The sequence below is a fragment of the Actinia tenebrosa genome, unplaced genomic scaffold, assembly GCF_029948245.1.
Source record: "Actinia tenebrosa isolate PJP-AT-01 unplaced genomic scaffold, QUT_ActTen_1.0 PGA_scaffold14__42_contigs__length_11649687, whole genome shotgun sequence".
NCBI classification, from domain to species: Eukaryota; Metazoa; Cnidaria; class Anthozoa; order Actiniaria; family Actiniidae; genus Actinia; species Actinia tenebrosa.
The window spans coordinates 6,082,742-6,096,751 of record NW_028292574.1 but is presented as its reverse complement, the minus strand read 5'-3'; the positions used below and the strand labels follow the sequence as shown (position 1 = coordinate 6,096,751).

The window sequence follows — 14,010 nt, the reverse complement described above, 5'->3', positions numbered from 1 at the left end:
TTTGTTTGTTATTTGTTCGCTCAATATCCACCACAGGATACCCGCGCAAGATGACGCGCAGGAAAACAAAAATGGCGTCGGAAGACCTTCCTTCGTCTTCTTCGCTCTTGCAGATGTTTTCAACCTCCTCTTTCTCTCCTGAAAAATGTAAGACATCAAAAATTAATTCTAAATTATAGTAATATTAAATTTCTAAACTTTAATTCGTAGTTCTACCGTATTAATGTTGTTATTTTATAAACAATCCATGAATGTTTGAAGCTCGAAAATTTTATCTTTCCGCTTTTTTCATGTTGTTTTTTCGTAGATGTTCATGGATTATCTTCTGAATGTGACACTGATGCCGAACTTCAAGAACACCGAGGTCAAATCCAAGCTTTAAGCGAAGAAACAGCCATAGCACTGAAGAAAAATGTCTATAAGAATTACATACAGTTTATCGAAACGTCAAAGGAAATATCTTGTATCCTTCACAATTTCCATACGTATCATCCTGGGCTTGTGGGAAATATTTGTACCCTACCCCACCCTGTTTTTCGTACGACCCACCTTATTCGTACGTAGGTAAAGGCATCTTTATGATGAAAACATAATAGGGATTTTTTACGTGTATATCAACTCCACTTAGACAGATTCAGGGGATATTGTGTGTGGAAGGGGGAGGAGGGCAAGGACCACTCCCATGCGAAATATATGCTTAATGTGCATGTAATGTACCGTATTTCCTCCATTAAGCCCTCTGGAGGCATTATCACTATGTTTTAAGTGATATTTGGGCTGGGCAGGGGGGGGGGGGGGGGGGGGGGGGGGGGGAGGGCTCATTAGAGGCTGGAAGCTTAATAAAGTTGTCTGATCTTTTAAATTCATACTTATTTTTTAATATTTAATTATAATCTTGACAGGTGAAATGCCTTTTCAAGGGCCACATTGGTTTTAGAGGCTGGGGGCTTATTTTACAAGTGTTGGTGGGAAGAGAGAGAGGGGAGTTAAAGGCCGAGGGAATAAAAGAGGAAGTAGGGTAGTCACAATGAGCCTTTTCAGAGATAAACCAGTTGCATTGTTGTCTAGCTTTAATATAAACAGCACAATAGATTATACCAATGTCAATACCTACATGCCTTTAGCCTTTAACTGAATGCCTACCCCCGTTTAAATAAATGTTCTACACTGAGTGTTGGCAAATTCCAATTGTTTGTTTCATTATTATCCCTTGACCATATATTTTATCCAGACCTTGAGGCAGAAATGTACCAACTCAGTCATCTCCTAGCTGAACAAAGAGCTCTACTTTCTGCCCAAGAAGAGCTGTCACTATTTGAAAAGCAAAGTGAGTGTATCTTATTCTACTCAAGGGCACTAGGACACCGAATATGGTTTGATTTCTATAGGTTTTTTCCCCTTTCGATTATTTGAATTAAATTAACGTTATATACTTGTTTACTTATCTTGTGTCCGTGTTCCTTCGTTGTCTTCGTTCGCTGTTGTAGTGCAGACGTTTTCATTCCAAAGGTCAAACGGTTTGAATAGCCTACGAGCGTTACTTCTTTAACGGCTGTTCCGTACTTGACTCTGTTTGTACTATACCAACAACAACGCGACCGCGCGATGCTCCTTACGTCAGTAATATTCAACCGTCAGTTAATATGGTTAATCAAATTCACCTTAAGTTCTATATAGAGTACCGGGGTAGGCTACTAGCCTGCTTGCCATTGTTCTCTCGTCTGCTCGCTTAATCCAATTATTTTGAAAGGTGGGGTGGCAGTGTGTTTACACAGCGATGACAGATGCAGCACCAACGCTACTGTACGAACCACTGTCGAGCCTAGACTGGGGTAACACGATCTCCCTCGGCCCACACTCGGCCCCGAACGCTAGTAATTCGAACCGGAAGACGTGACTACCAGATCACGGACTCCATAACTTTTAAATACACTACAGGACACTAGAGATTTAAGTACCATCGATGAACTACAACACGCTATTACCACACACACTGAAATCCCCACTCTCATGCGACAACTTTTACTCAAAGAAACTTCCCCTTTTGTATCATAAACTACAATAAAGGAATTATTTGTACGATATTTCGTAATTGCTATCTAATCTTCATTTGTTTACTTGCTTGCACACGTCCAGTCAACGTGAGCGTGACCTAAAATGACCTACTGGTCGATATTAATATTTTTGAACTGTAACTGTCTGATCGTTGAGGTATAGAAAAGTTACATTTCATTTCGTAAACAGTACCCTGGGTTCAAGATATGCTTCCCTCTAATTGGACTCTAATATTCTAAGGAGAGTTAGTAACTTTCTTTGCAATTGAAGCGAAAATGTTACTGATGCCAAAAATACTACTAATGCCGAGGGAGATCGTGTTACCCCAGTCTAGGCTCGACAGTGGTTCGTACAGTAGCGTTGGTGCTGCATCTGTCATCGCTGTGTAAACACACTGCCACCCCACCTTTCAAAATAATTGGATTAAGCGAGCAGACGAGAGAACAATGGCAAGCAGGCTAGTAGCCTACCCCGGTACTCTATATAGAACTTAAGGTGAATTTGATTAACCATATTGACTGACGGTTGAATATTACTGACGTAAGGAGCATCGCGCGGTCGCGTTGTTGTTGGTATAGTACAAACAGAGTCAAGTACGGAATGGCTGTTAAAGAAGTAACGCTCGTAGGCTATTCAAACCGTTTGACCTTTGGAATGAAAACGTCTGCACTACAACAGCGAACGAAGACAACGAAGGAACACGAACACAAGATAAGTAAACAAGTATCTAACGTTAATTTAATTCAAATAATCGAAAGGGGAAAAAACCTATAGAAATCCAACCATATTTGGTGTCCTAGTGCCCTTGTTCTACTACATACTTTCTTTCTCTGAAAAGTAAGATTTTTGTAGAGGAAATAAAACTGATGGAAAACCCAGAAAATATATAGTCCTAGAGAAGTGCTGAAACTCCACTCCCATCTACTCCAATTTAAACTCTGTTGAGAATTCAATCTAAAGATTTTCCTAAAAAGTTTATTGTATATCTTAGCTAGCTTGCATAACAGTGCTTTGGGGGAGGGGGAGGGGAGGGCAAAGGGGAGGGGGAGGGGAGCGCAAAGGGGAGGGGAACACCTCACCACTCCCCCTCACCTTCCTCCTCCCCTCCTCTCACCTCTCTTCAAAGCATTGCTACGCAGGCCTATCTTGGCAGGAGTTAAAGTGTATTAACTCCTCTTTTATTTTATTTCAATCTTTTCCATTCTCCTGTGTTTAGAAACAAATTCAACAAGCAAGCCCCTAAAGAAGGAAGAAAAGACAAGTAGCTCGATTGAAGCTGTTGAGGGACTTTCAGTGAGTGAAACTAAATAGACAATAAATAAACTATAATATAACTATGTGACTTTATTCACTCATTCATGAATTCATTCTTCAGCATGATGTAATCCATCTATACTCTGACATTCATTTCCTTGATATCTGTTTTACAGAGTATTTTAGATGTAACAGATCTTCAGTGTATCTATGAAGGAAGTCTCCTGGAAGTTAACCCTTTCTCATATCAACCCAAACAAAAAGTCCATGCTTTTCTCCTCCATGACTGTATGGTCATTGCCAGCTCTATTCCCAACAGGTAGAATTGAGTATGATATAAATATGTTAATTAATTACATTATTATATCGCAGATAGCTTGCTACATGCATTTTGATTGGTCAAAAACTGTGCTGTATTAGTAAACACAGCATCTAACACCTGTCTGTGAATACAACAACCTTTGCAAAGAAGTCTAAAACAGCATTGCGTAGTTCCAGAAAATATCTATACCCTACCACAAAGGGGAATTTGTAAAAGGACCCCCTACCCCCCAGGAACTTCCAATTCCTTTCTTTCATACAAACTCTGTATTTTTGCTCTTTCTCTGACTCCCCTTCCCTCCAAAATTTCCAATTTCCTCTGTGGGTAGGGTATGCATATTTTCTGGAACTACACATTGAAAACACTATACAGCCAGTGTTTTTCTTCTCATTTCTTCTGTGCTTTCCTCAATACTTTTTTCCTGGTCCTTTTACTTAATGACAAAGAGAACAAGCTTGTGAAAGGTTGTTGATGGCTTTCGCTACTCTCCAGCAATTATGAAATTATTCATAAAATTAAAATATATATCTAACTCAAGTATTTAACTGTAATTATCAGTTGTGTTAGTACTGCGTAAAGACATTGTCTTGTCTATTTTTTGCTGAGGCCAAACAAAAAAATAAGTGTGTTTCCTGTTGCATGACCGACCCTTATTTTCTTGCTGATTTTTGCCGACCCTAATATTTTTTCATTCCCAAATGCACCACAGGGTTCCCAGTAAGCTCCAGTTATTTCCACTGTTGTATCATTAAAAAATATCCTTCCTACCAACCCCAGTTATTTTTCTCATGCCACAGGAAACACACTTATTTTTTTGTTTGACCTGACCATCATATTTTTGACCCATAGGCGTGGTCCTGTAAGATATAAATTTCAGTCACTATATGAACTTGAAAATATTGCTGTGGTTAATGTCAAGAACTCAGAAGGTTAGTTCAAGGTTAATTGGTAAGCATTAATCTATTATTAATTAACAGTCCACCTCTATGTAATAGTCAGTTGTCAATAGCCTGCGTAGGGATGAGGAATGGTGGTGGGGGTGCTGTGGGGAAGGGTACAAGAGGGAATAAGGAGGCAGCATGGTCGAGTGTTCATATCATCGGTCTTGCAATTCGATGATGCTGAGTTCGAGTCCTGCTGTGGCCACTAACTGAGACTGTATTTGTCCTGGTTTCTGATTAGTTCAAATTCAGTTTCTCGACCATGCTTGTAAATAGCCAACTGGTTTGCCTCCTTGCCAGTTTTTCAATTCAGACCATGATATATCATTTCCTAGTATCAGTTCTTTGTTCAATGCATGTGCATGAGAAGAAACATGGTATCATACGTAGTATACTATAGTCCACTACTGCTAATATTTTGTCTTCCCCTAAAGGTGTTAAAGATGCCTTTAAGATTTTGCTCTTCCCAGAGACTCACATATATCAAACAGAAAATGCACAGTTAAAAGTAAGTATAATTTCATGTTCTACTAAAATTTTTAAGATTTATGTTAGTCTGAACATAAAAAAAAAATGTTTTAATAAAAGTTAGATGCAAATTAGGACGATTCTGTATCCGATTTACAGACTTCACCTTGGTGACTGATTTCTATAAATATAGTATATTGCATATTCAATATGAGTGGCTGTGTTGTAATGATATACAATAATACAAACCCAAGCTGTATGTAAGAGTTTTTTGGACACTGATATTGTAATATGGCTCGTATATCAAATATTAGGTTAGCTGTTTTGTGTTTGACTAAAATTCAAGATAAAAATCTGCTTAAAAACATACAAGATTAAAGTTTATGTAAATGAACATGACTTTATATCAGGACCATAAAACTCTTCACAGTCATCCTCTAAACAAAAATGTCTTAAGTTGAGATTTAAGAGAATGACTAGACTTGGAGCTCCGTTTGATAGACCATTTTGGAGTTCCAAATTACTGCAGCTGTGTTCCTTTATTACATATTCATTTACTCAGGGTTAACTTTGAATCAGTGTCTCTATATTCAAAAATACCAACAGTAAAGTAAAGAATGCACAACTACAACAATTTAAACACCTTGAAATTCCAAGGACCTCCACTGGAACACAGGAATATTCTACACAAAATCAAGGCTAACCCTGAGCAAGAGTATTACAAGAGGGAGATTTCTCCACAATTTTGGTGCAGTTCATGAACAATTGTATATTCCAAAAATTATCCATAACCCCCTCGTGGAGGAATTTTTTTAAGACACCCCACCCCCAGAAATTCCAGTTTTCTTCAATATAAACTCTGTAATTTTTGTTCTTTCTCTGACCCCCCTACTCTTCAGAAATTCCAAATTCCTCTGTGGGGTGGGTATGGATAATTTCTGGAACTACACATTCTCTGCTTTCTTTTCAGAATGAGTGGCTATCAAACATTGAAGACTGTAAAAAGAATTTCAAACTTAAGCTTGAGCAAGAGGTACATGACACAACCCAAGATCGCCGCACAAGCCACCAGAACTCCTTTTCAGGTTACGACAACCAGCTTAACCCCTTTAATTATGATGATGACAAGAATCCATTCAAAGATGATGATTTGAATCCTTTTGCTTCTTCTAATGGTGATTTAGGCAATCCTTTCCTAGATGATGAAAACAAAGGTAAAGCAATGAAACTGTTTTCTTATATTCCATGCTTTTAAAATGAGTCTTGAACCTCTCAATAAATGTGACACAGTCGATCAATAAAGATGATGAATATAAATATGAATGCATGAATGGGTAGATGGATGAAATGGAATGGATGGATGGTTAATGTGGATGGATGGATTGATTGTTATAATAAATAGAATATGTGATGGGTACTGTAGATGGTTAATGTGGATGGATTGATGGATAATTGGAAGGTGCCTCTCATGGGACTCTAGGTCCCGTTTCGTTCCCACCCTTTTGGTCCTTCTTTCTTGTATTGTTATTTTTTCTTTAATGTGTATGTTATTTATTTTGTTCATTGAGAAATTTGAAGGCCAATAAAGCTGTTAAAAAAATTGGGATTGATCGATAAATGGAATATAGAGATAATTATAATAAAAAAATAGAAAACACACGTGTGTGCAGCATGTAGTCATAAATTAAAGGATGCGGGTTTTGGCAGAACATGAGAAAAGTGTTAGGAGAAGCACGTCACCTTGCGGAGATCATGGCAAAGCACGCATTCGGCACTGAGCTTTTTCTCAGTCATATGATCTTCAAGTTGCTCTATTGTTCCAACAGTGTCACAAATATCATTATTTTCATACTTTGTATTTAAGGTTCAAATGTTGATATAACACCAAAACCAAGTGCCACATCTACAAAAAGTGCAAAGGTAATAATTGTCATAAGTAACTATTTTTGACAGAGGTAGCATTAAACCCAACCAGTAGTATAAACTATATACATTAACAGAAGGACTAGTTCTTACGTTTTGCGTTTTTCTAGCTTCTCTAAGAATTCTTACCAATGGTGTTATCTTTATGTGAAGATATTATGTAATCTTCATGTTATCTTCACATGTGAAAATTTCACCTTTTGGTATTAGAGAGGAAAGATATTGTATTGATGATAAAATTAACAAAATACCATAAATAGAGTTAGAGTTTGATATTACACTGTTATTTCTGTGCATGTCACAGAATGAAAAGAACTGGCTGATAGACCTACCAGAGGACCTAGATGTTTGTATTGCACAACGAGACTTTGAAAAAGCTATGGAACTAATAGATAAAAGTGAGTATCAGATATTGTCAATTATAAAATAACTGTTTTAAATCTCGCGTTCTGATTGGTTGGGAGCGTGTGCTTTATGAGAGCACACAGGACGCTCGCGTACTTTCAGTTTCGTCATTCTTGTAACTCGTATTTTATACAAGAAATCAAAAACTTGATTGCTGTGCTGTGTGGAGTTATAAAGCACTTGGGGATTGACAGAAAACTCGATAAGTGTTGAGAAGCATTCAGCTATACGTCGTAAAAAAACTTGCTTGCTGTGCTGTGTGGAGTTATAAAGCACTTGGGGATTGGCAGATCACTTGAGAAGTGTCAAGAAGCACTCTGCTACGCGTCGTGCTTCTCCTAACACTTCTATCGTGTTCTGCCAACCCCCGTGTGCTTTATAACTGCACACAGCACGCGGGCATGCTTTCTATTTCTTCAGTATTCATTGTTTTTCTGGTCAAACTGTAACAGTACATCTTTTCCCCCCAGCGAACCAGTTCCTAAAAGAATCATCCAGCAGCCAAGCTCTAAAGGAAATTAAGTAAGATTTATGTGTACAGCTTTAATACCACCATTTTGATGCTACGCTCATAGAAATGCTTCTGGTTTGTCGGATTGACGTGCTCAAGGGCTATTCATAGTTCTGACTCCCAAAAGTGACCGTCCCACAAGCTCAACAAATTATCTAGAATATCTCAGAATTTAAAACTCTGATGGCCTAAAATAAATCATAAATTGCTTCATTTGTTTCGTTTCCTAATAGAGAATAAATAAAAATTTACTCGTAATCCGGCCCTGTAGTACGAATACTTTGTGGGACAATTCCACTAAGAAAACTGCTGCTGAACTGACTGCTTCGCTATTTTCCGAGTCGGAACTATGAATTGAACGTTTTTGGCAGTAATGATAAAAATGATAATAAAAGAGTATTTATATAGCGCATCCTGAGAGCCTGGATGCGCTTTACAGTAAGATAATTAAAATAAAAATTATATCTTTTAGTAGATATCAGTATCGGTACAATCAGACACACACTTAGCTTGAACATAGGAACTCAGGTAATAACAAAATTCACAGAAAAATTATAACATTTAATATTTTTTTTAGGGTTCGAGTGGATCACAGGGTGAAACAACTAGTCGAAGCACTAATTGAGGAACTTGACTGTCACCAAAGTATCTTGCTACATGGTGGACCACGTGCTACACGACGTGCTGTGTCTCTCTTGGTTCGTCTTGGAAGAGCTTCGGAGGTACGATTATTCTCTTGATTTTGGGAGCAGAGGTAAAAATCCCCACTCCAACATATTTCAATAGAAGAATATATACGTCAAAGTAGCTCCATCAGGGGGACAGAGCAAAAGAATTTCAATCTCAAAAGGATTGGAGCCTATTGTTTTGTCCCCCAGATTGAACTGCATTCCAAAGTGCTGCAAGGGGTCTATTCTCTGGCATGGGTCCCAGAGTTTCAACATGTACTAGCCTATAGCCGAATCCACTTGGACATAATGTTTTACTCATTCTCTTGAGAATAAGATGCTTTGTTTGAGTTGTATCCATATTCATGTGTCTTCTCATGTACAACCGTTAAACAAAGAAATGATACTCTAGGGAATGACATGTGGTCTGAAATGGGAAAACAGTGGATTAGATCTATAGCTGTAAGGATTTTACCACGTGTCATTCTCTTGAGAATGAGATTCTTTGTTTGAGTTGCATCCATATTCATGTGTCTTCTCATGTTCAACCGTTTAACAAAGAAATGATACTCTAGGGATTTTATACTTGTATAATTCACTAATTTGGTATGTTCACTGTAACAGTTATGATAATCTATGTTGATCTATGTATATCATAGGCTTGTCAACTATTCCTGAAGAATAGAAGTGAGGCGATCAAACAAAGTTTAAGGTAAGGTATTATCTTTTAGGTTAAGGTTTTAAATGTGTTGGTGTAATTATAAACGTAGGTGTGACAATGAATTCCTGATATCTTTTTTGTCTTGAAAACAGGCAATTAAAGATCGAAGGAGCTACTGCATTATACATCACCAAGCTGTCCAACGTGTTCTTCACGAGTCTTATCGAAACAGGCAAAGAATTCCAAAAGGTGTTCGCTGGTAACTCGGGATTTTGCTCAGGTCGGTTCTTATGATTCTAAAAGTTTATCTTATTTTCTAAGTACAATTCTAGATAACTTTTCATTCTTGAAAATTTTTTTTGGCTAAGTGGGAAAACTCTTGAAGTTGGCAAATTTTGTGTGAGAAAATAAAACGGTATTGCGTAGAGAGAGTTTTGAACGAAACATACCCCTGAAGGTCTCCAGTGACTTTAATTACCTTGGACGTAATGTTTTCCCATTTCAGACCGCGTGTCATTCCCAAGAGTATGATCGTTCTTTTCTCTAACGGTTGAGCATGAGAAGGCACATGAATATGGATTTAACTTAGTAAAAAATCTCATTCTCAAGAGAATGACACATGGTCTGAAATGGCAGAACATTACGGCCAAGGTAAAGCGTTCTATCGGCTCCGCGAAAATCGGAACCGAAGGTTTATGTGTGTTGTTGATCGACATGCTCATGCTGACTATGTTTTTATTTCAGCCTTTGTGATGTGGGCTAACGCTGAGTTACAGAATTTTGTAGTACGTTTTTCTCGTCAAGTGTTTCATCGTAACATTGGGCTTGGAGCCATGGGTGTGTGTGTGGGTATTGCATCAGAGAACTGTGAAAAGGTGAGGTGTTCTGATTATAATGGTTTTAATGAACGCGACCATTCTCATTTTCAAAGTCAAGATTATTTTCGAGAAACATCATTCAATGTAGCACTTTGCTCTGCAGTTCTTCCAAAAAAGGGGAAAGCTATGCATGCCAAAAATCATTTGCTGCCACGGTTAAGGCCGATTAGACGGTACGATTTTCGCCTACAACTATCGTATACAACACGCTCGCGCCATGACACCTACGATTGTCGTAGCTTTTTAAAACATGTATTAAAATCCTACGACTCTTTTCGTGTTGCACGCGTCTGTCGTAGGCGAGTTGTAGGCTTGATTTACATGCTACGACTCGAGTTGTAGGATAGCGCGAGGGTGTTGTATACGATAGTTGTAGGCGAAAATCAGTCGTACCGTCTAAACCGGACTTTACCATCCTCATATTTGATGGCAGTCAGTTGATATATATGGGAAAACACCATGCTTAGTCTATCAAGTCGATGCAGGTTCAGGAATTGAACAGCAATTTGCTCTTTCCCTTGGTATTTTGATGCTCTTTGATAGATGACCGTATTAAGACTAGCAATTTGTATCATTTTAAACAAATATTTCTTCCCTCGGTGCCGCAGTCTCTATTAACCAGTCCTGTTCGTGTTCATGTTCATATTGAATGTGGTTCTTTTTATTTCAGCTCAATGAAATCGGTCTGGATTTAAAGTTTTCCATACAGCATATGTTACTAAAGGATCTAATGGAGGCGCTGTTTGACTGTCGTGATCAGTTGGTAGCTGCTGCAAGACAGAGGGCAGTGGTATGTGCCATGAAACTTGATTAAATTTTAGAATGGCGATTTTTTTGAGCCGCATGATATTATAAAGCATATAGAGCGTTTTCACACACGTGAGAAGGCAGCCATAAACATTTTTCTGCACAGTTTTTGCATAAAAATAGAGTTCAATTCCCGGAGGATAGAAAATGTATTGTTTTGGTACCCCAGAATGGCCGCTGTGAAAACGCGTGAAAACGTGAAAACGCTCTATATCAAGGGCCTCAAAAAATCCTAGGGTTTGAATAAGGTGTGTTACACAGCAGCCATGTAAAAAAATATGGGAAGCAAGGGTGGCTTAGCAAGTGAAAGTGCTCGCCTCTCACCAAGCCAACCAGGGTTCGATTCGTGGACTCGGTGCCATATGTGTGTAGAGTTGCTTGCTGGTTTTCTCCTGTGTAGTATGTGAGTAGAGTTGTTTGTTGGTTCTCTCCTGTGTAGTATGTGAGTAGAGTTGTTTGTTGGTTATCTCCTGTCCTTCGGGGTTTTTTCCTCCCGGTTTTCCGGTCTTTAACACACAAATAATCACACGAATGGTATACCTTAATTCACTACCCACTGTTAACCCTATTTATGTTCACACAGGAAGAATTGTGGCACCCACAGAATTTTGAAAACCTGACTACCTTAATCTGCGAAATGGAAAGCTGTGGAATAAAGGATTTTAACACCTTAATTCTAGGTAAGAGCAAACGATAAATGTTCGGTTTAAAAATTTTTACTACTGGGCTACCTGTTGGTAAATGGTCGAAAAATACCTTTCGTATCTTGGTATATTTTCTTACATTCCCCATGATGTGCAGTAAACTCAAAATGTCGCTCAGGAAATTTTTTGTTTTCTAATAATATTACCCAGCAGGACTTTGCGATCATCTGATCTGCTATGGGCCTCCTGTGTAACTCAAAGCTTCAAAGGCCTTTCTTGTTTGCTTCAGGTGATAATAAAGTGAACCTGGCTAGTGCTACAATCGCTTTTACTAAAAGCATTACTGGTTTCCTAGAAGATGGATTGAGAGTCAATACACCAGAGGTACAGAGTATAGAGTACGATAGGCACACGAAACTCCGAAAACGGCTGGAAAGCTGAGCCAATTGCTGGTTTTCAATCATTCCCAAGGGAGTGAAATAACAAAAACTCGGCGTAAATGTTGGTTGATATAACAAAAGAATTCATTGACAAACCTTTTGTTAAATTCAACTAAGATGGCGGCTATGACGTCATGTGCAAACGAAGCTTGCTTCTTTCCAGTCTTCCACGCGTCCATGGCAGCTCTTACAAGATCCCGGATGTGCTGCTTTTGATTGCTTATACATATGTGTCTTCCTTTCTTAACAGTTGCACAGCGTACTGGTCGAGTGTGTGGCCGATCTGTTTAAAAATCAAGTAATGCAGTTTGAATATACCCTGAAATCTAGTAACTTCTCTGGACAGGTAAGGCCACCCGTCAGCTATCATGATAGCTAATGCCAATGACCTTGTTATTGTAAGAAGCGATTTTTTATGTTGCGAGGTTCCCTGATTTATAAACACATAGGTATTTCGTTGCAGCACGGCTCTAGGTTTGAGTAGTGGAATTATGATTAGATACTCTTCAATGGAATCAAGGTATACGTCATGTATAATCTTAGACCCAAAACTTCAAAATGGTTGAGAAAATATTAACTCCTCCGTTTCAGGGTAATAGGAAAACCCCGTAACTAAATGCTTTTTGTGCACACTCCTTCTACATAGCGGTTATTACTCCTGTGAGAAAGCTTGTGAGCGTGCTTGGAAAACCTTTAACAATTATCATGTTGCTCTTCTTTAGCGACCATTTATTCTCAAGAATGCTGCATTTGTCTTGGAAACGGTCCTACCAATAGTGAAAAAGAAATTAAAGGTAAACCAGATTTCCATCTTATGTTTTAAGCTTTATCTGGAACATTCGTGAGATTTGTCATCCCTTTTAAAGTATTAGTATTAGTAGATCCAAATCAGAGAGATTCCATGGAAACGCTTTGATTAGCGCTCACAAAACCCTTTTTAGTCGCGAATGCAAATTTTAGGGGTGGCGCTCGTGTTCACTTTTGAATGAATTCGAATCTTTGATAATAATATTTGTTCTTGTTGTTCTTCTAGCGTCAGACCGGTCATGACCCTGCCCGTATCAATGAACTAGAATCGGAACTTCCAAGACTACAGAGCTTGTCCGTAAAGTAAAAGTAAAACAACATTATTCCGGGTGCATGTTACGTCATAGCCGCCATTTTGGTTGACGATAACAAAGCATTCCTTATTAGCTTCTCTTGTTAGATCAACCAATATGGTGGCTGGTTCATTGTTATTTACATGTCAAGGGGTTTTGAGTCATGTGGTTGCACCCCAAGATCAGTATCGCCCAGTGACGTTCTTATACCACCAAACCATACGAAGGGGGTGTGTGTGGGTGGTCAAAATGGCAACCGATTCTGCCGTCCTTGTATCCTAAATAGTTGATAGACGATAACAAGGGTAGTACAGGAGTTGAAGATATAGGAACTTTCAACCGATCGTTAAAACTCCAGCTGTAGAAAAAATGTTAGGCAACCAGCATCGAGGAAAGTTAGCAAAGCTGAGGTTTCACTTTTCCTTTTGAAATTCTGGATTTCGAGACCAACAAATGAAAAAAATAAAATAAAAAGCACACACAATCATAAAAATTATAAGGTTGGACCAAATGGAGGGTTCTAACCATTTGGACCTCTGGGAGGGGCATACACAATGGTAACGTAATAAAAACTGATAACTAAATATCGAGACGATTTTTGTCGCAAGAAAAAAAAGCTTTATCAAATCGCAAACCGTTACCAAGTTGACAAAAAATAGAATGACGAAAGATAGGCGGGCTTACGAGATCTATTAGACTATCCAACAAAGCAAAGTCACAAAACCTACTGTTAAAATTATGTGTACTGATTTTTTTTTTTTAATTTAAAGTTCAAAATATTTCAAAAAAATTATAAAAGGTCTTGTCTTTTTATATTCTTAGATTTAGTTAAAATTATTAAAAATATCTTGAATTCAAAAAAACTCATCTATCAATTAAAAAACGTCATATTTCAAAATCACACTCAGAATTGCCGTTATGATAAAAAATCAG

General features: G+C 38.1%; 2 protein-coding genes across 2 annotated transcripts in view; both read left to right on the top strand.

Moving 5' to 3' along the window:
* Nucleotides 1-14,010, top strand: part of LOC116304287 (uncharacterized) — a gene marked incomplete in the record, with an annotated part of 204,442 nt that overhangs the window by 29,065 nt on the left and 161,367 nt on the right.
* LOC116308443 (exocyst complex component 8) lies at nt 38-13,978 on the top strand. Its single transcript, XM_031718861.2, has 21 exons — nt 38-147; nt 308-463; nt 1,232-1,327; nt 3,272-3,348; nt 3,486-3,628; nt 4,481-4,560; nt 5,007-5,080; nt 6,011-6,254; nt 6,905-6,960; nt 7,268-7,361; nt 7,839-7,890; nt 8,457-8,601; nt 9,207-9,259; nt 9,361-9,488; nt 9,953-10,083; nt 10,757-10,876; nt 11,477-11,573; nt 11,827-11,921; nt 12,228-12,323; nt 12,700-12,771; nt 13,011-13,978. Exons 1-21 carry the CDS (start codon nt 51-53, stop codon nt 13,089-13,091), a joined length of 2,187 nt encoding a protein of 728 aa, XP_031574721.1. The 5' UTR covers nt 38-50; the 3' UTR covers nt 13,092-13,978.

Excerpts from the sequence above, each read along its gene's own strand:
- LOC116308443 (XM_031718861.2), top strand. The coding sequence starts at position 51 with ATGACGCGCAGGAAAACAAAAATGGCGTCGGAAGACCTTCCTTCGTCT. Across the intron at positions 7,362-7,838 it reads TATGGAACTAATAGATAAAA|CGAACCAGTTCCTAAAAGAA; the intron begins GTGAGTATCAGA and ends TTTTCCCCCCAG. Across the intron at positions 10,877-11,476 it reads CTGCAAGACAGAGGGCAGTG|GAAGAATTGTGGCACCCACA; the intron begins GTATGTGCCATG and ends ATGTTCACACAG.